We start from the raw sequence: 21,535 nt of genomic DNA, 5'->3' as shown, positions 1-21,535 counted from the left end.
TAAATACAACTTAGTACCTTTACTATAACAGGATCCGTACCTTTAGTAGAATTAGCTTAGACAATTTTATCTATTAACTAGAATTAATCTAACTATTTCTAAGTTTACAAAAGTATTAGTAGCAAAAAAAAATTATGCTATATTTCAGTAAATGTTGACAATATGTGACTAATCTATCTTTGTTTCCATAAATGCTAGTTATGCTTAAATATCTGAAGCATACAAAAATATTTCTTGAAAAAGCTCAAATAACATTCTTATTTGACATTTTATGTCATGCAGTACAAGTAAAGAACAGCTCAATAATTAATTATACTACGTTAAACTTTTAAACTTTTCTGAGTTAATAATTGTTTAAGAATTCTATAACTCATGAGATGTTATAGATGTTATAGTTTATTTAAGTACTAATTCGTTTTACTTTATACATTTTGACAAACAGTTTAAAAAAAAATAGTTGTCATTGCTGTTTTATCATTAAGAAACTAAAAAGAAATCATTTATCACCAACTTTTTTTGTCACCCTTTTTTACCTTGTTTAGTAATCTATAAAAATTTTAAAGGTTTTATACGATTGGATTTTCTACAAAAAATAAATATTTTAGTTTTTTGTTATTTTTTTTATAAAAATCACTTTATTTACAATTTTTTCTGTATTCTACAGTGTACTTTTTACAATACTTCTTGCTAGTGTTTTGATTCAATAATAAATGTTTTTTTTTACTTTTTTTGGTTTGTTTTTTATTCGCAGAAGCTAAAATTAATCAGTTTAAATAGCTTATATTCTCTCCATTTAATTATTAATGTTGTTTTCTATGACCAAAGTTGGTTTCAATTAACATGTTTGTCTACAGATTCTGACTAAACTAAATTTTTACTCGATCAACATGTATGCTTTAGAAGTTTATTCTTTTATGATTTAACTGAAAAGTTTTAAACGTGTGACTCTTCGCAGGAATTTAATTTTTCACAACTTTCACTATTATAATGCTGGTGCTGTTGTACGATAGATACTGTTTGGTCACTGTTGAATGGTTTCACGTAAAACTACAAACATATAAATGTTAGCGCTAGACGGGTTTCAGAAATTTTAAACAGGAAAATAAAAAGTTTTCGAATTAAACTTTTTTTTAGTTTAAAACAGATTTTAAATAAAATTTCAAAGGATACTAAGGAAAGTTTTTTTATAGTTTATAGAAAACTTTTTACTGAACTTGTAATTTTATATTTAAGACTATATATGCTTCAAATTTTTTATAAAAATAGATAAAAGAGTTTGAAGTAAATTAATTTGTTTGGTATTGATGAAACACCAAAATACTGTTTGTTCAAACTCAAAAAAATACCAACTTAAAAATCAAGATTAGTCCGTTCAAAAGTTTTAGAAAGTAATGTCGACTTTTTATTAAGTTTCTTTATTCCAATAGGTTTGACTAAACTTTGAAAACAAAATTTTAAATATATAAAACTGTCGATTTTTATTATTTCAGCAATAGTGAAATAATTACGATGTAATAAAACCGATTATGAAAATAAATTTTGATCAGTTTGAAGCAAATTATATACCAAATCAAGTTACACTGATTAAAACTAAACAGTTTTAAATGTCTGACTAAAACTAAAATTGCGGCCCCCGAACATGTTTCAAATTTAAAATTTGGCCCCCGAGTACCTCCAGCCTGCCGACCCCTGAGTTACAAGTTTCTTTACTTTTGATAAAATTATAAAATCACTACATTTTTTATTCCATGTAATAATAGAAACTTATGATTAAATAGGAAATGAATATTTTTTAACCAACTATATAGTTATATTGTATTATAATTTACGTACCACTATAATCTTTGATTAATAATTCACAGTTTATTGGTTTTATAACTAACTAAAGAAAAAATAGAAAAGTTGAAAAGCACAAAAAATTCATATCTTCATATAAAAAGTAGTATGTTTTAAAGTTTTAAATTTGTAATCAACGCAATATCGATGGCTTATACAAAACTAAGATATATGCAAAGTTGTTATAAAGCTCTTTGAAAATCTGATGCCTACCATTTCAAGTTTTGTAATATATATTTTACAAATTGTGTTTTTTTTTTATTCTGTTGTATTCACCAAAGCTCCAAATAATAACTTTCACTTTATCTGATATTTAAATTATTTGTTAGAAGAAAGATTTTTACTTGTTCTTTAGAGCTTCTAACTTTGGTTTTAGTTATACTGCTATGGTTTCAGTTTCCTTTTAACCCATTATCATAGATCAATTATGTCTATTTTTTCTTACAAACACCAAATTTTGTTCTTAGTAAATAAAATTAGCTGTATTTATGATCTACTTTAAAGCCATTATTCAAAATTTAAAGAACAAGAAAAATGAATACATGTAAATATTTACTTGTTAAAAGTAAAGCTAATTTTGAAATTATCTTTTAAAACCATACTTTAAACTGCGATTTAATTCAACTTAATTGCTTTTTGTTGAATTTATTCCATTCAAACATAATACTATAACAACCTTTTAATAAGAATTATTTATATCTCGGACAAGACATTAAAATATATCCGTGGTTTATTTCTCCTTAATCGAAAGATTTTTTCGTACTTAGACCAAGTTTCTATGCGCATTTAATCCGTTCAATAAATAATTTTAATCTAAAGCTGTTGCTCGCAAAACTACTAAACTATGATAACTAGACTTGTTTTTAAAAAAAATGAAAACTACAGTCAATTATTTTATCCATAGCTTACTTATTTAATATTTTTAATTAATATTTTACACACAAAAATAGTTAAGAAAAAAAGCATTTAAACGTACACAAACTGATTAAAGTATAAATAAAAAATTCATTTGCTTTGTAATGTTGTTTTTCTTTTTTGTTATCTGTCTACATAGCAAATTCAGAAAATTAGTAGACTTTTAAGCTTTTATATAAATATTTTAGCTACATCAATAAATTAAAGGGTTACATTGTGAGGGCTACAACATTTTTGTGTTTATACTAAATATGAATAAATGTATAGTTTCGCTTAAAAGAATAAAACTTATAAATAGAAATAAATAAATTTGCATTTTGGCTCCTCTGCCTCAATACAGCCAAAAGTTTAAAATAAAGTACTCAAGTATACATACAAGTAGAAGTAAAAAATTAAATTAAACTAAAAATTTTATAACATTATCTAAATTCTATGCAGGACTTTTGAAGTAAAAGTTATGGACTTTGTAACCTTACTCTTTATTTTGAGTCTTGTGAAAACGTTAAGGTGTTTCCCCTAATATTTGCTGAGTCAGCAAAATAAAAAAATGTTGTAATTATTAGTAATTAATTATTTTAATTAATTTTGGAGATTTTTGGGTAAGGTAGGTTAGGGATTAGGGTATAAATAAAAATAAACTTAGAAAAGCCTTAAAACAACTTGCTGACTCAGCAAATACTAGGGGAACACCTCAACGTTTTAATCGGACCCCTTTATTCATAACAATGTTAAGTTAAAAATTTGTAACAGCTAATAAAATGTGAAGACATAAAAATTTTTTAACAAAATAGTTTTTCAATTGTTATAACAATTAAAACTTTCCAACTTTAAAACAGGAAAAAAGTTCGTAGTGAGTTAAGTAAAAAATTTTTAAGTTTGTTTAATAATACCTTTACATTACTTAATTTCACTAAACTATAAAGCTACCTCTTCAAAAACAACAAGTATAGATGGAGTGTACGACAGAAATAAAATGTTTTTTTTAGTTTTTTGTACTACCTGAAATTTCAATTTATATGGTGTTAATTTATATAAAAAAACAATTGGGGTCTAGATTCTCAAAAACAACTTTTATTCTAACTAAAAAGCTTAGAATTAGTAAAAAACAATTTTAAAAATATTTATTAACTACTATTTATTTACTTACTGATTTTAATTTAAATTTATTAAAAGTAGCCATATTTTTGTAAGTTTAAAATCTAATTTAAACTTCAGAAATGTCTCAAAGGTAGCTTTAAATTTTTTAGTAGATCTGATTAATAAAAATATGTTGGTCAAAAATAAAAACTTTTAGTTCAGAAATATTTAATAAAAACATTTTCACTATACTCTATTTTTCATTATAATTTACTAGAGTTTAAAATTTTTTGCACCTAAATACCTAAAAAAAGAATAATAAGGTCTACATTTAACATTTCAATAAAACTTATTTGTACGTTTAATAAAAAGATCTAATTAATGTAATTTTTGAAAAACTTCATTCAGTAATGAAAATCCTACTTTTCACATTAAGTTTTTAAATACTATAGCTTTTTTTTCATGTTACATTTATACTTTAAAATAAAAACTAGCAATCTACTTGATCTAATCAGTTTGAGAGCAGAAGTCAAATTTTTATTCCAATCGTCTTAAATTTACACGACGCAAATCAAACTAAAATTATAATAACAAGTTCCCCAGAAAACACACAAGCCTTAGAAACAAACTCACATAAACCAAAAAATCCAGAGTTAGATACTTTCACAAATGTTTGATAATGTAGTAGTTAAATTTAACTTCATCAGCAATTTTTTTTTATTTGACTAGACTAGTGATTCCTAAAGTAGGCAATTTAATTCTTACACTAGATATTCTAGAGTTGGTGATGAAGAGCAATAAAAGGTTTTAAGCGTATTTAATGGGTAGATTTTTGTGAAATCTACACCGGAGCCATAGCTAATTTTTTTAATGGGGCATTACGAGAAAAATCGACAAACTTTGAACTGGTTAAATACAACAGCAATGGTTCATAGTCACTCAGTTTCTCTTTTCAGAACACAGGTATTCGTTATTATTTCTATACTGCAATCATTGGAGAATATTGTTTTAAAATTTCGTCATTGAAACCTCTCAATTTGCTATTTCGGTAACAAAATTGATTAAACCGGAACCTATTTTGGAGATAAGGGATCACATGCATATAACATTTTTTAAGTATTGAATCTCCGAATACGGCAGATCACTATTATAAAGTCATTGGTTTTGCTACTATGTAATGTACAACTTACATACTTTACTTATCAAAAATTATATCTAGTATACTTTTACTCATTAAAAGTCATTTAAAATGTTTCGCCACAGAATTCTTTATATAATTTATTTTAACACTTCAGGTTGGGATGCTTCAAAACAATTCTTGTACTATTTGAGTGACTGACCAATAAATTTTTAATTTATACATAATTTTTGTTGAGGAATTAATATTACAGTATTTAACGAAATTGATATTTAGAGGTTGTTTATAACTTAGCCCAGTGCAGAATTCCTACAGACATCTCGATGTTTAATAAAAAAAATTGTATTTGAATACAGGATTGCCACTGGTTTTCAAGAACCTTCATCAGAAGGTTTTTCAACTACACGAATTTTGGTCTATTTTTAGTTTTAAATTCATTGTAACTGTTTAAAATACTATAATAATGAAAATATACTGTGAAGCTATTAGTTTTGTTTGCTATTTTTAGTTTTTTTTAAGCAAATTGATAGCAGACAATTATTGTCCGTATAATTTTTTTTTATTAAAATCAAACTACTAAACATGTTAAAATTCTAGGTTTCTTTCAAAACTTCTCAAATAACAAGTTTTCTAACAGCACTATAATTAGCAACCGTTTTTTCAGTTCAAACCATGCAAGTATCTCTGGCCGAAGATGCTTTAACCTATAAGCATCACAATTATAAGCTTATATACTTACAGAAGTAGGACCTTTTAGTAAATAAATGCACGCAATTGAATGAAAAAATTTTTTTGCTATTATTAGATATATAACAATTAAATTTATGTACTTCGCATAATTTACCTCTTGATTCGATCCTTACGTTATCAAAAGCTTATTTTTAATTTTTATTTATTATCTTAAATAATAACATTAATGATTGTCTTCGATTTAAGTTCAATTTAATTTAAGTTAGTTGTATTTTACGAATTCAAACTTAACTTGGATTAACAAGAATCAAAGGTTCATTTAAGTAAGAATTTTTTTGTGTATTTTTTATTATTTTCTAGTATCAAAAACAGCAACAACGATATTTAATTGACTATTTATTTCCAACTACTATAAGAACGTTTAAGAATTTATGCGGATTTAGCTGCAATCCTTCTTTCCTGTTCCAACATGCGAGCGCGCTTGAGTGCAGCGTGTGCTGGGTTGAGCCTCATCATGACTCTGTGGTTCTTCAATGGGTTCTTCTTGCAAGTGGTCCTCTTGCTTCCCTTCTTTGGTGCGCGAAGAGCAGCCTTGACTTCATCAGACTGCATGATGCGGCTGATGTCAGTGCATGTCATCTTTGGCATGGGCAAGTTGTAGTTGCTCTTCTCGGTTGCCTTCTTGGTCCAGGTTCCGTAGAGAGCGTCAAGACGTCTGCGGAAAACAGCAAAAAAATAAAAAACTCAAAACTTAATATTTGAATCAGTTTTAAGGTTTTAGCTGTATGTCGATAATTTAAGTTAGCAAGAAATAAAATTCTTGTTAATAAGGTGTTAAACTATCATGTTAATTTATCCTGGGTACCAAAGTCAACTAAAACTGATTGAAGTTAGCAACACAGAAACCAGGAATTTTTAAGCTCAAATACTATTGGAAAACAAAACTCACTCCAAAGCAGACTGGGTCCAGATCAAGAAACGTCCGACGTGACCACCAGGGGCGAGTTTGAGTACGTTAAGACGATCAGCAGAGATCAAAGTAGTACCTTAAAATGTATATTTAAGTTGTATTTGGCATGAATGTAAGATTAAATAAAATAAAAATTGAAAAAATTTGTCAAGATTTAATATCGGGCGTTGAGCGCACTAAAATAACACTAACACCGAGAGTAAACCTTATTTGATTTACCCCAGTTGTAAACCTCTTGAATTCCGAAAAAATAACTCAAAAGGGCAGAACATGGGGATAAAAACTAAGACTGAACAAACTTCTTACCTGGGATGTTACGGAAAGCACGGCTGATACCATCATCCTTGTTGTAGATGATGCATGGTCCACGTTTCTGGACATGACGCCTGTTGCGCCTCTTTCCAACACCAGCGCGAAGACCACGAGAGCGTTTTACCTGTTGTAAACATACGTTGTAAAAAATCAAAATTTTAAATGCAAATATATAGTTTCTTAATTAAAAAGGAATGTCAAGAAGGAATCATGGGTTCATAACTACTGAAAAAGCAAGTCACCCGCAAACCAACCGTTTAAATTTTGCAAGTATTCTGAAGTGTGAAAACACTGATAAATAATCACTCTAGTACGTCCTTGCACTTTTTAACGATGCATTATGAAATTGACTGTTAAAAAATATATAAATACCTTGAGGATATCATCGTAACATCCGAGCTTCTTCAACAAGGTGACTGCTTCCTTAGTCTTCTTCATCTGCTCACACTCGTTGTCGATGACCAGAGGGAATTCAGGGACTTTGTCAACCTTGTGTCCTAAACAAAATTTATTGCTTCAACTTGGATATTGGTTAAATTCACATCTATCTGTAAACTAAAAAATTAAACCAAGAAGGTATGCTATGTCAAGAAGGAATCATGGGTTCATAACTACTGAAAAAGTAAGTCACCCGCAAACCAACCATTTTAATTTTGCAAGTATTCTGAAGTGTGAAAACACTGAAAAATAATCACTCTAGTACGTCCTTGCATTAAAATAAAAAAATGTTAAAAATACTTACCTTTAGCCATAACAAGAGCTGGGAGAGCAGAAGCAGCAATGGATGAGACAATAGCGTAACGGCGCTTGTTCTTGTTGACGCGACGGTGCCATCTTCTCCAGGTTTCAGTTGGGTTGTACATGCGTCCACCACGGCACATGTTACCAAAGGCAGCTTGTCCTGAACGGTGAGTACCACCACCGCTGTTTTGAAAAAAAATTAGTTTAGTTTCTAAACATGAGAAACAATGTTAACAATAAACAAATAGAAATGTTTTAAACCTGTCATGATTTGCTTATAAACAACTTAAAATGAAAAAGGACTTAATAATATTACTAAATATCAAGAAAAAAATGTTGATAACTCCTAAACCACGCATCAACAGAAACAATACGTGGGTCAAACATGTTCTCATTTAATTTTGCAAGCATTTAGAGATTCTGGAAATGTAGTTCCAAATCTGCTGGTTAACTTGCAGTTTTAAAACAAGTATTAGAATGAAAGTATTGGGACATTGGTTGGGATTTTATAATTGAAAGACTTGAAATTCATAAGTAATATCTTGGTAGCATGTACTTTAAACTAAGTATAACATAACTTTTATGTATAAATCAACCACAAAATTTGGTTTTTAGATAATTACCCTTCAAGGTTTTTTTTTTCCTCAACATTTGATAAAAATTAAATACTTATCTATAAAAAGATTTTCAAAAGTATCCATGATGGTAAACTATTTATCACAATTTACATATAATTATTAATAAACATATGTACAAATATTAAAGCCAAGGTATATTATAGATATTAGATGGTTTCCACTTTGGAGAAGAAAAAAAACTATTGTAGTACAATAATACAGATATTTCTACTATACAGGGTTGCTAAAAATTTGAGTAGTTTAATACAGATTTTTTTAAATACATTTTTTCTAGTCTACTTTTGATATATAATCAAGTTTAGGATAGAAAAAATGTCCTAAATAGAATAACAATATTGAAAAGATACTGTTAAGTTATTTTAAATGTGTTTAAAAAACCAGGATATAAAAGTCATAAAAAAATCTTAATGATATAGTTTAGTTTCAAATTTTACCTTCATTTAATTTGTAAAAACTTTAAAATTCAGGTTTTCTATGTTTTCTCAAAAAATTCTCAAATTCCAGGTTTTTCGGGCAACCATGAATAAACCTATTCAGTATAAATTGTTTAATAACATAAGCTAAACGTGAAAACTTCTTATATAAGCTATTTTTTCTTTGAAGAACAGATAAGCTATTACTATATGAACTACTTGAATTAATTCAGTTTCTACGGAAAACAATAGATATTAGTTAGGTACATCAAAATAACATTAACAAATACAACCTTAAAAACGTCATTCTTTTAATCTTAAACTATAAATGGTAAAACAATTGCGTTAAGGTCTGTATTACTTTTGGATTCAAATAATTAATTTCACTCAAATTTTGAAAGATTTTAAACAGTACTTAACAATTCAATATCAAGCTGATACTTGAAACTGGATAGAAAAATAAATGTTAACAAAATAAAGAATAAGCATTGGTACTTTTATTAAACAAGCTAAGACTACTAATAAAAATATAAGCATTAGCATCTTTAGCTTCCTACTTCTAATTTTACAATTTTATCTTCGTATATGAAATCAATTAAAACTTAGTTTTGGCAAACTTTTTTGATTCAATTGTTAGCTTTAGATGTAATTAGATTTGTTTAATGCTCAGTTAACTTATAATTTCAATCTCTTAAAACCAATGGTAAATATCAATATCAAAATATGATGATATTATATAATTATAAATTCAGTAACTTTATTAACATGATGCATATGTTATTTTCTATTCTGATTATATACTTTGTCTATAATTGCTTCTTCTATTAGTATTTAATACAACTTTAAAACCAATGCTAAAAAACTATTTTAATACCGAGCTTTTAGAATACCAGTATAAAATAGTTAGTTCAAAGACCATCAAAAAAACATAATTTTGTGTGAAATTTTTAGAATCTTAATAGCCCAAATTCTGCTGTTAGTTTAAAGTTACTTTTAATTAAAAAGTAACAGTTTAAAAACTAATTAATAAAATAGGGATAATTTAAAAAAAGGTATTTATTTGTTCTGTTGGTTGAATAAATTAATTAATTGCAAAACATTATAAATAGAATATTTTTCATTTCACATGCCAAACCAAAAAAAATAAAATTAATGATAGTATTTTGGGAACTTTCATTATAAGGCCAGACCTAGATTATAAAATAAGGAAAATAATATGTGTACTAACCGTACCCTAGGGATACGAGCAACAGCACGTCCAGTTCCCCAACTCTCAGCGGAGGTCTGTTCTCCAGCAATGTCTTTGACAGCATAGGGTTGTCTGTGATTCTTGGCTAGATCATTATGAACCTCTGTTACAAGGTTTGGCCTGATTGGTGCCTTCATCACAGCTGGGCATTTTGTAGTTCCAACTTTTTCTCCAGACTTGGAGTACACATTGACTAATGGCCGAGCCGCTGCAGTTGACTGAAAATAAAAATATCATTAATATTTTTATTATTTGTTGAGTTTATAAACTATTGTTTATTTTGCATCAGACATTGTGTTTATCTGTCATTATATTCAGAAGTATCCATTGATAAACATCATTTGCAAATTAGTCTTATGATCAAGAATAAACATTAATATTCAAATGGTTAAATTAAATGAAGATCAATGGGTGATGTTTTAGCAGATGCCAGCCAAGCATATTTTATTTTTTTAAATCAACTCACACTTAACACTTTTAATCTTACATTTTGAATACTCTTACAATCCTACTGCATACTAATTTTATTTCAGATTGTGTTTTGTCTATTAACAGTGACATTAAAATTTTTTCTTTAATTTGTCTTATTTTTAACTAAATGTTTATCTTATGTTTGAACAAATAAATTTTGGGTTAAATAAATGGTATAATTGCCATATTTCATTCTCATTTTTCTACTTAAAAAACTTTTATATAACATCTGTATTTTTTTTAATATTCAGGTTTGCCATTGGAGTCAAAACAAACTGTCCTAATGACTATATACTGTCCCCAGTTATCAAGAGTTTTTTTAATTCCTTAAAAATCATTTAAAAAAAACTTAAATATTTTTTATTTTTAACTGTTTTGAGTCAGCCTTAATTGTTTAAGATAAAAATTTAAATATTTAGAGTAAGTGAGTCATCCTGAGATTTTAAATTTGAATATATCCTCAGTAATCTGAATATAAAAAATAAAAAATTATTTGACAACCTTAATATTTTGTATCACATGTTAAATAGATGTGTTAAATGAAACTTTACTTTAAAAAAATAAGTAGTCAGATTAGTTTAAAATTTAAAACTTAACATGTAAATTATATGAACACATTGAAAGTAAATAAAAATATAACACCATTCTTAAAAGTGTGTAAAAACCTGCTTTGGTATATTCATTGGTTAACTATCAGTTTTGGATAAAATTTGTAAACAATGCATGTAGAAAAACTTCAGTTAACTAGTTGAAATTTTAAGTATATCTTTATTATTGATGATAGATTTTTTTTATTTAGTTATAAATTATTTATGTGGGGTCTAGGCAATTATGTATATTTAATGGACATTAATGAAACAAATAAGATTTTTAGTCATTTTGACAGTTGATTGTGTGTTACAACTCATATGTTAACATTTACTAAATTTAGTAACACAGAATTTTTATCAAAATTTTTTTTTGTAAGAAGTACCAAATGAAATAAGTAAAACATTTGTTAGGTTAAGACTTAAAATAATGATAAGAACTATTGATATTGAAATATCACCATCAATTTCAAGAATTAACTTTTTCAGTATACCAGAATTGTGCTTATCTTGTGTAAAAATTAAATAGAGTTCTCAAAGCCCTTGTAAGTTATCTGGATTTATACCTCTGTATTGCTTTACTTTTTGAGGTGAAGTAATAAAATAGACATTAAAACCAATTAATGAACTTTCAAAGGTAAGGTTAGAGAAAAAATATTTAATAACTGTCAAGTTTCCACAATTGACTGAATAAAATTAAATATTAATTCCTATAAAAAGTTACACCTGGTCAAAAAATGGTTAACTAAAAATTTAGTTAGTAGGACTTTGAATTTAATAATGATGATAAAATTTAAATGTAAAAATACAACACATGAAGTCAATATAATGGACAATAAAATGTCCATAAAACTGGACCACTATTTAAATAAATTTGATGTACACTTATAATGTAATTAACTTTGTGAATTTCAGTATTGTTCTTGGCATCAAAGTAATAATATATATTGAACAAACAAATGCTTTATATTAAAAAACTGGAAGATAACACAATAACTTATATAACTCAGCAGATATTATTGGTGACAAAAATGTTTAAAAAAACAAAATTGTTAATTAGTCGGAATATTGCATTAGAATACAAATTAAAACTTTACATTTAGACTCAATGAATAAAAAACGCTTATTTTAGAAAGCATATAATATTTTGAATTATTCTACACTGTAAACATTTTAAGTTAAAACTAAATACTAACCATGATGCAGTTACTAATAGGCACAAAGAAAATTCTATAACTATACATCAACATGGATAATTTGGTTTATTACTAATATGGCTTTTTTGGCGATTGAATGTATTTAAACTTGTATATCAGGGACAATTATTTTTAAGATTTTTTTTTACTTACAAAATAAATTCTAGATTTTGTTTATTTTTAGTAAAAAAGTTTATACTATTATTTTTATAACTTATTGATTTAAATTTTACTTTTCTCATTTTTAAATCATATGATAATTATAATCTTTTTTTTTTTGGTTTTCGTTATGATTTACTACTAGAAAACTAAATAAATCATTGAAAAAGGAAAATTAATTGAAATATTTTTGTCTAACTGTGTATATATGAAGTTATAAAAACAGAAATAAATATTTATGTTTGCTATAAACCAGATGTCTTGAATGTATTTATTTTGGTTATAAGACTTTTGCTAAAACATAGTTTAAAAAAGATTCTTAGTATCAAATAAAAAGCGAAAATTTTTATTAATATTTTTGAATTTTTTTTTAATTAAAGATTATTTAATGCCTGAGTTTTAGTAAAGCAGAAATCTAAATGCTTTAAACACTACAAATTAACTTAGATAGTTAATCATCTATTTATAACAAATTTAAATCAAAAACTTTGAATTTTAAACCACTTAGATTTAACTATAGTTTGTTTTTAAGGCTCTGTAGCTTCGTAAATAAGTTAGAAATATTTGTTAAAAAATTATACATCATTTTTTCTATTAACGAAAATTATGTTTAACATTTATTATGTGTTGTTTATTGTGCAATGTTGGACTCAGGCATCAAAACCTGAGCCACTTAAACAGGACACACAAAAAGAGAAAAAGAAAATAAACTTATATTCAAAACTTTAAGATAAATTATACATATATATATATATATACAAACATAATTTAAATGAAAACACAAAGTTAAACACAATATAATAAACAAATGAAATAAATTGAAAATTCAGTTCAAAAAATTCAAATTTATATATTACTTAGTACACACAGTAAAGAAGTTTGTCTAAAATCATGGCTTATAAAACAATATTCATAACTACAAAATATATAAGTAAACTAATAGTTTGTAGGGGGGAGGCGTAGGGAAACGAATATTTTTCCTTTTGTTACAGTGGAAAATTAGTTAATTTTACTGGTATTTATCGTATTTAAGTCAAATCTTTTTAGCTTTAAACGAAATTGTTCTACCCTCTCACAAGATACTATATCCTGAGGTAGTCTGTTCCACATAGCTTTTGCTCTGTGAAAAAATGCGCCTTGCCACTGACTGTTTTGAAAATCATGTTTACATTTTATTTTCAAATTATTTCCTCTTAGTTGATATTTATTTTGGGAAAAATTAAAAAACTGGTTAAAAAAACTTTTATATTTGCCATTGATAATTTTGTAAAGAATTAATAAATCAAATTTAACTTTTTTTTTAATAAAAAATGCCATCGCTTAAAACTGTTAGTCAAACGATTGGTGTCAAAAAAATCTTTTGGTCATTTAGATACACACCGATCATTTACTTGATCTATTTTGCAGTTAAAAAATGTAGAATATATAAAAATTGTAATCTAATTTGAAAAAATAAAATACTAATGTGCAAAAAGAAAATATTATATAAAAAGAAAAACAAAACACGCAATGACATTTTACTTAGAATGACTTAACAAGAAAAAAATAAATGGTATTCAAGTGTTAGAAGAAATTAATTTTGCCTACTACCATAAGTTTAGGGCGATTGACTTGTTTAGATTTTTTTTAATAGTTAAGCTTTGCGTGCTTCCAGAATATAAATTATTATCTTTGTTTATTTTGTACTAAAAAAAACTATCATAAAACTGTTTGTATACAACTATCTATACCTCTTATATTAAGTAAATGTCGAAATGTAGAGGCAATTTTTTAGTTTAATTCTACGTAAATTTTTGTTTATGTTTTTATTATATAATAACAAACTGACTGAGGATCTAATATGTTTATCACAATAATTATTAATTTTTTCAGAAAAAAACGTAGTGTTTGGTTAAATATACCTGTATATTAAAATACAACAAGATAAAAATTTTGTTTCTTGTAATTTATTAGATTATTCAATAAATTTTGTGTTTAAATTATATTAAAAATCACATAGTTTTAAGCTTTTTTCAAAAGTTCTTTTACTTTTAGTAAAATAATTCAGTACTGATATTAAAATTTACAAAGTTAAATAAAATAACATTTAAAAATTTTGATTTTAAACTTCTAATAATTTTAAACACAAGATACAATAGTACTTTTTAATTTTGTTTTTGTAATTATTGCTTCGAAGGGGTTAAACGCATGTATAAGAGTTATTTAAAACAAAAACTAAGACTATAAGTAAATCACACAAAAATAAGTACTAGCAATATAGTATATTTATGAATTAAATAATAAAATTATAATTTACATAATAGTTTTAATTATGTAGATGAAATATATTTTAAATTTTAATAATAAAAACAGATTTATAAATAAAGACTTAAGAAAATTTAAAAAAACTGATAAACAAAGTACACAAAAGGTTTGTGTTATACGTTTTCTGACTTTCAATTTAAAAAACATTTAAGTTAAAAAAATATAGAATGAAAACTGTATTTATTTACTTAGTATATACTTTATTTTAAAATACTTTTTTTAATTCTGTTAGTTTAAAAAAAGTTTTAGGTCACATGTTTATTTTTTCATTGAAAATCATTACAAAAAAAAAGGGCCCGCTGCCAGTCGTAATCTACTGTGCGTACTACATTTATGCATGGAACAACGAAAACTACAAACACAGTGATACAACATGGTAATAAATAAATAATATAAAATTCATTTTGATTCGCCTTTCTTCGTCTTTTTCGATTTAAAAAGTTTTTTCTTTACTTATTTTAAGATTGTCGTTTGTCGCAGTCACTAGCAAGCTAATTTCTTTTATCAGTGTTAATATTTAAGCTTTTTAGATCGCGCTTGCTGACGTATTTAAGACGTAATTTTGGAAGACCATGATTGGTTTTTCCAACAACTGGTACGCTAAACAACAGAGACTTTGTGATTCGTTCGTCGACTCTCCTTAGAACATTACCACCATTTTTTGTATGTAGAAAATTTCTAGAGTTCAAAAACGCGCTTTAAGAGCACTAAAAAAGAAATTCCGTAGAGTATTGGAGCAGACCTGTTTTACCCAACTTTTGATTTGAAATGAATAAAATACACTATCATCATATTGGTCAGTTGCATTTGTGCTTGTAGTTTGTGTTAAAAAACTTAAAAATATTGAAGTGAGTTGGAGGATATTCATTATTCGGCTAAGTAGCAAACAGTCCTTCCTTGCTTACTAATTTAAATATTTAAGTAAGGTCAAGAAAACCGACTTTCAAAGTTTTTAATTACATTTATTTTCTGTCGTATAGAGAAAGCCATATGAATGGTATAACATTTTGACACAAAATCCTACTGCGACTCAGAGTGTGCTCTTTTAAGCAGGTTCTGAAGTCAGGAAAGAACTTCTTGTTCAAAAGCCTTACTAGCGATTCCAAAAAGAGAAACTCCACGTTTAATGATTCTAATCCGACCTAGATCTCTGCTTTTATACATTGTCATGATCACGCATGTCTTGTGGCAGTATACCTTCTCTTCAAAAGTTGACATAAATCTCTTATAGATTTCGTAAAAGCAAAACTTGCTTTTACGAAAGTCGGCTGGTATGCCATCACTGTCTGATGCTTTCAAACAAGCCATCTCAGAAATAGCTTTACTGAATTTTCTTATTTAATTGATGATCGCTATCCAGGACATTTAGTATAGGCAGATAATCCATGCTGTTAAGTACATCATCATTAAGGACTTTCTGTGTAAACCAACAAACAAAAAAAGTTTTCGAAGCCGGTTACTTGACTTTAATTCCTACTGTTTAAGATTTTTCTGCCTTCATATTTTAAAGTGAAGCTAATTTTTTTGTGGGCCTAACTGCTATTCTGGTTCCTTCATAAACTAATTTTATTGTTGCCGTAGTCAGCTGCAGCTTGAATACGAGCGCTAGCTTTTGACCAGAACTCGTTAGTTTGCTTCCTTGATGTCTCTGGATGTTTTTTAAGGCTCGTGCTACTTTGGTCATGATGATGATCAACACAAGCCTCTATAAGGAAGAAACACATTGATGTTTTTTTTTCAAACCAGTCTATGTTAGTTTGTTGTTTCTTTCAATTGTATTTGGAAGAACAGACAATGGTATACTAAGGCAATATGGTAAATACTTTTTGGGATCCTAGACCAAGACTTAGTTTAAAAGTTATAGCTTAAAAAAAGAATTAGACAGTTGTTATTAGTTTGGTTTGAAATATAGATAAAAAATAATTTCCACAAAGACTTATATAACATTTACAACAACTATTATTATTATTTAAGTAATAACCTAAGAATAAAGAATTTATGACACACTATAATTAATAGATTACCATCAATATTTTACAATGACAAGTACTTTGTACTAGTGACTCACAAATTTTAAGTTTTTAAGCAGATATAAATGTTTTTTGAACATTTCATCTTTAATTTGTACTTTTTTCCTTCCTAAACTGACGATAAATCTCAAAATCACCCATCAAATTAATTTAATTAATATTTCATTTTAATTACGTATTTGAAACATAAAGTTTTTAAACATAGTTTTAAGTAAACAGTCGTGTTAATTAAATTTTATTAGCTAAGTCTTATATAAATTAGCAATCTTATTGCTAATCTTAATTGAGAGTAATTGTGTTAGTTGATATTGCTGCAAGTGACCGTATAGCTTAAGAAATAACTTCTATAATTAGTCTGACAAACTAATCTTAACTGACAATATCGTGACCAATCACAAATTTAGCCTAGCGAAGTCTTGTTTTTAGACTATTTTTTTAATTAGTTTTTCAAGATCATACACCTATCGATCAAAAATATGTATCATTTAAGTAATTATTTAAAATAGACATTAGTATTAGTTATAACAAAACAAATGAATTATTTAAGTAAGTTTATTCGTGTAACTATGAAAATCAAAAACGAAATAACTTGTATGAGCAAAAATGATGTTTGGAACACATAATGAAATGGGTAATAAATTAAGATGTAATTATAGGTAAATTATTTAGTAATACTAAATCTTTCTGCTAAATAAGAATTCAGAGCTTAAACAATTAGATACAAAATAAAAAAAATCAATGAAACATAGATTTTAATTTAAACAAAAAGTATGCTTGAAATAACAGTTTATTGACTTGTCGTGTTATACTGAACAGCAAACATAATATAAATAAAAAATTAAATAGTTAGATACTTCAGCTTACTTCAAACTATTTTTATATAACTTACAAGTAATAATTACACGGCATACAAACCAAGGAATTACAAAATATTTTATCAACTTCTATCCCTTCCGCTATAGTTTTCAAGGTAATACATTACGAGGTAAAATACACCAAGCACAAGACCTACTGAAACTTTATATATTTCTTCTGATTTATTGTCTTTGTTTGCATAATTGTTTGTTTCATTAAATGTGATTGGTTTTTGACTGTCTTCCGAACAATTTTCTGATTGTTGAGAGAATGCTGAACTAGGTGAACTCGTTGAGGACACTATATAATTATTAACAGTTTCGAGATTTTTACTGGATCCAATCTTCTTTTTACACACAGGGAATGGAAATTTTGCGACAATGAAGATTGCTGATATGGACAAAATTATAAAAAATAAAATTCCTACCACAGAATTCAACATTGTCAATGCCCAGGCATACGTAACTATGAAACCGCATGTAACAATAAAATGGGTTGAGATTTCATCCTCACTTGTTTTAGCATCTTTCTTTAAATTACTGCTAGTTTTACTTTTTTCATTTGACAATATTGAATAACTACATTTAAATATAACATATTCAGCAATAACATTTAAAACTTTTAAAGTTACTGGTAAAGTTATTAATCGAAGTTTAGATGTTAGACAAGAAAGCAAGTCTTTAATAAAGAATATAGTTGAAAAACAATGTGTAGAGTCTTTTGAAAAATAATTTAGAACGGGATTTGTAATTGAGATACTCTGGTTGAAAGAAGTTCTTATGCTTTCCAAATCATTGTTACTGGCAAATATATCGGGTAAAAGCGTTACATATTTCGAAATCAATATCAAGACTACAAAAGTAATCAGTCCACAGTATGGTGACATCAAGGCTATCAGAAGTGAATGAATAACTATACATCCTAATAATAGTGTATTCTCAACTTTTCTTTCTACTTTTTTAATACTCGTACTTGCACATATTTGACAAGAGCTGTTTGCAGATGTAATACTTAGCATAAAATCATGTTTTGCTTTATTTTTGCATCTAAATTTGTCAATGTCTATCATTTTAGTAGTTTTTAAACTTTCTACGTGAGAATTGTCAATAGCATGATCGGATAAGTCATTTGCATTGATACTTGATGCAGCCTCACTGTAGTCGCAACTTTCGGTAACATCACCGTCTTCTAGTATGTGAGAAAAATATCCAGTGCTGTTTGAAGAATCAGTTACATTTGGACTTTTGGCAGCGTCACTGTAACTAGAACTTTCAGAAGCAATTGATATATTGTCCTTTAAAGTTTGAGACAATTCACTTGTGATTTTCGAAATTGCTATGTCAACTTTGGTAACATCACTACAACTTGAATTCCCACAGTCTGTAAAAATTTCATAATCTGCGAAATAATCTCTGTTATTTTCTAACCATCTATTTACCTTCCAAAACCAACTTCTATCTGGTTTATGGTGCGGTTTTAACGGTTTTTCATGCAGCTTTAGAGGAACCAACCTTGTTCCTAAAACAGGATCGAAAATTTTCACTATCGGAGAAAAATGAAGAAACTTTTTCAGTGGGGGCAAGCGGTTGCTTTTTGGTGTCGATGAAGAGCTCCGACGTGTGCTTGGACGGGAAGAAGTTTCATTATAACTCATGTTTCCTTTTATACACGCTCCTTTAATAGTTTTAACCAAAAGTTTAATTCTGTAGTTTTAACAATACAATGTTTTTAATTATGTTTTATGGCCTTATCCTAGGTTAAGCGCTTTATAAAAATAAAAATATTTTTTTTAATTACTTTTATTCAAAGTTAAGCAAAGCATGCTTTGATATACTAGTTATCTTTCCTATTAACAACCCAGTTGAAGTGTGTTGATTCGTTGACACACAGAAACATATGTTGGTAGAATAAAGGAAGATTACTGTATAATTTGTTTTTATTTAAAAAAGAAATTGAAAATTTAAAACTAATTACGAAATTGAACTGATATTTTTCATACTGTTCTTTAAAATAACTGATAATGAAGCTTGATTTACGTAAAAAATGAGAATATTTAGCAAAAAATAAAGTAATGAATGCAGTTTTAAACATTATTATAGGAAATTTCATAAAACCAACCAATTTAATTTAATCTTACTGTAGACATTTGAATAAAAACTAAAAAAAAAGAAAAGTTACTTGAAAATTTGAACTTGATTAAAAGTTCATTTTGCATAAAACCCTAGACAACATTCAAAACAACTAATTTGATTAGTTCTAATGTGCTGATTTATGCATATTAAGAATTATGAAATTTTAATTTTCTTAATTTACCAAAATTTAGTTTTTACAGCGATAAGTTACTTAATACTAGTGGGTCACTAAATTTAAGTTTTTAAGCAGAATAAAATATTTTTTAAATGATTTTTATTGAATGTTGTTTCTGACGATAAATATCTTAATTACTAGTCACAGTTTAAAATTAACATTTCATCCTTTTATTATACAATTGACATAAAAAAATTGTTTAAAGTTTGTAAATTAAAAAAAAAGTCTTTAATGTGGATTTATAATGTATTAATATTTATACTACATACATTAAAAGCAATTTTAAACTAAAAACTAAAGCAAAAAATAACTAAATATTTTAAAAACAATCAAGAACTGTTAAGTAAAATAATAAAATTTAGTTTAGGAATTTCGATCGTGTGATTTATTTAGTTTTTTAAGGTTGGTGTGTTTGATTGAAGCCTTACACTTAAAAAAGTTAAAGTTATAAATCAGATATCGGTAGCCTTTTATATGTAACAGGCTAGAATTTATCAGAAACTTTTTTACGGGCCGGGTTTGTCACAAAAAAAATTATTTGCGTGATGTCGTAATTTTGAAAAGTTATGTTTCTAAATAAAAACTTTAAGTAAAAAATCTAACGAAAAAACCATTTATCTAACACTAATGTAAAATCCAAACTAAATGAAGAGCAAATAGTCGGCCAAAACCCCATATAACTAGAAATTGAGATTTATCAATTTATAGTTTTGTAAAAGAGCTAACAGTAAAATACCTTCCCAAAAATAAATTCATCAAGAAATTTTTTCAACAAAATCGGCGAAAGTCTGCAGAACAAGTCCGGACTTTCGTTTGCCGTGAGACAAGCTCAAATTTAACAAAAGGGTTGATCATGCCAATTCGATCATCAGACCACAAGTTTCGGTAGACTGAGACCGGTTTCGTCCTTATTAGGACTCATCAGTCAGTCACAACCGAAAAACTTTTTGAAAAAACAAGAAATTTTTTCAAAGTAATTACTAAAGTTCCTTTTATAAAAAAGGCCGTCAGACTTTAGTTAGCAGATTTTTAAACTTTTTTTACTATGCTTTCTTCAAAAAAATGAAAATAAAGAAATGATTTAAACTCAAATTTAAACTTTAACTAATTGTAAATCTCAAGTAGATGTGATGTGAAATATAAAATTTATAAATTAAGAAAAACACGTTTTATTTGAAAAGTTATTTAAAAAAATTATAATAGGGTAATTTCAGATAGTTTCTGTTTTCAGAATAAATATATAATTTTAAACACATCAAAATTTATATTTAGCAAAAACCCTCCAAATGACCTTGCGCAAGGTTGCTAAAGGTTTATTGAATTATTTTTCCAGGTTTTCTAAACTTCTTCCAAGTTAAAAATAAAAAGTTTGTTGTTAAACTTTTAGTAAAAAATAGGCTTAAAGTTAAAACTGTCTTAAATAGTATAACAACATTGTACTGCTATTTTATGCTTTTTTAATTAAAATTAATAAATGAAACATTAAGTGATACAAAAATTTTTTTTTCTTTTGATAAATCTTTTGTATTTAAGCGAAATTTTATATTTTATATGTAAAAATAGTTTAATTTTACAGGTTTTTTAATTATTCTGCATAAGTTGTCAAATTTCAGGTTTTCACAGGATTCCAGGTTTCTTGCAGCAACC

At 26.6% G+C, this 21,535-nt stretch overlaps 1 protein-coding gene across 1 annotated transcript; it reads right to left on the bottom strand.

The window, feature by feature from the left end:
• Window positions 1-6,039: 6,039 nt before the first annotated feature.
• LOC145835248 (large ribosomal subunit protein uL4-like) lies at window positions 6,040-12,260 on the bottom strand. Its single transcript, XM_082942813.1, has 7 exons — window positions 12,234-12,260; window positions 9,959-10,197; window positions 7,681-7,862; window positions 7,311-7,435; window positions 6,933-7,062; window positions 6,606-6,702; window positions 6,040-6,371 (listed from the first exon to the last, which is right to left on the bottom strand). The coding sequence occupies exons 1-7, from the start codon at window positions 12,234-12,236 to the stop codon at window positions 6,086-6,088; spliced, it is 1,062 nt and encodes a 353-aa protein (XP_082798939.1). The 5' UTR covers window positions 12,237-12,260; the 3' UTR covers window positions 6,040-6,085.
• Window positions 12,261-21,535: the final 9,275 nt, after the last annotated feature.

The sequence above is a fragment of the Thalia democratica genome, chromosome 4, assembly GCF_965202585.1.
Source record: "Thalia democratica chromosome 4, ktThaDemo2.hap1.1, whole genome shotgun sequence".
NCBI classification, from domain to species: Eukaryota; Metazoa; Chordata; class Thaliacea; order Salpida; family Salpidae; genus Thalia; species Thalia democratica.
Note: the sequence above shows the minus strand (reverse complement) of the source record. Positions and strands in the feature narration are given on the sequence as shown.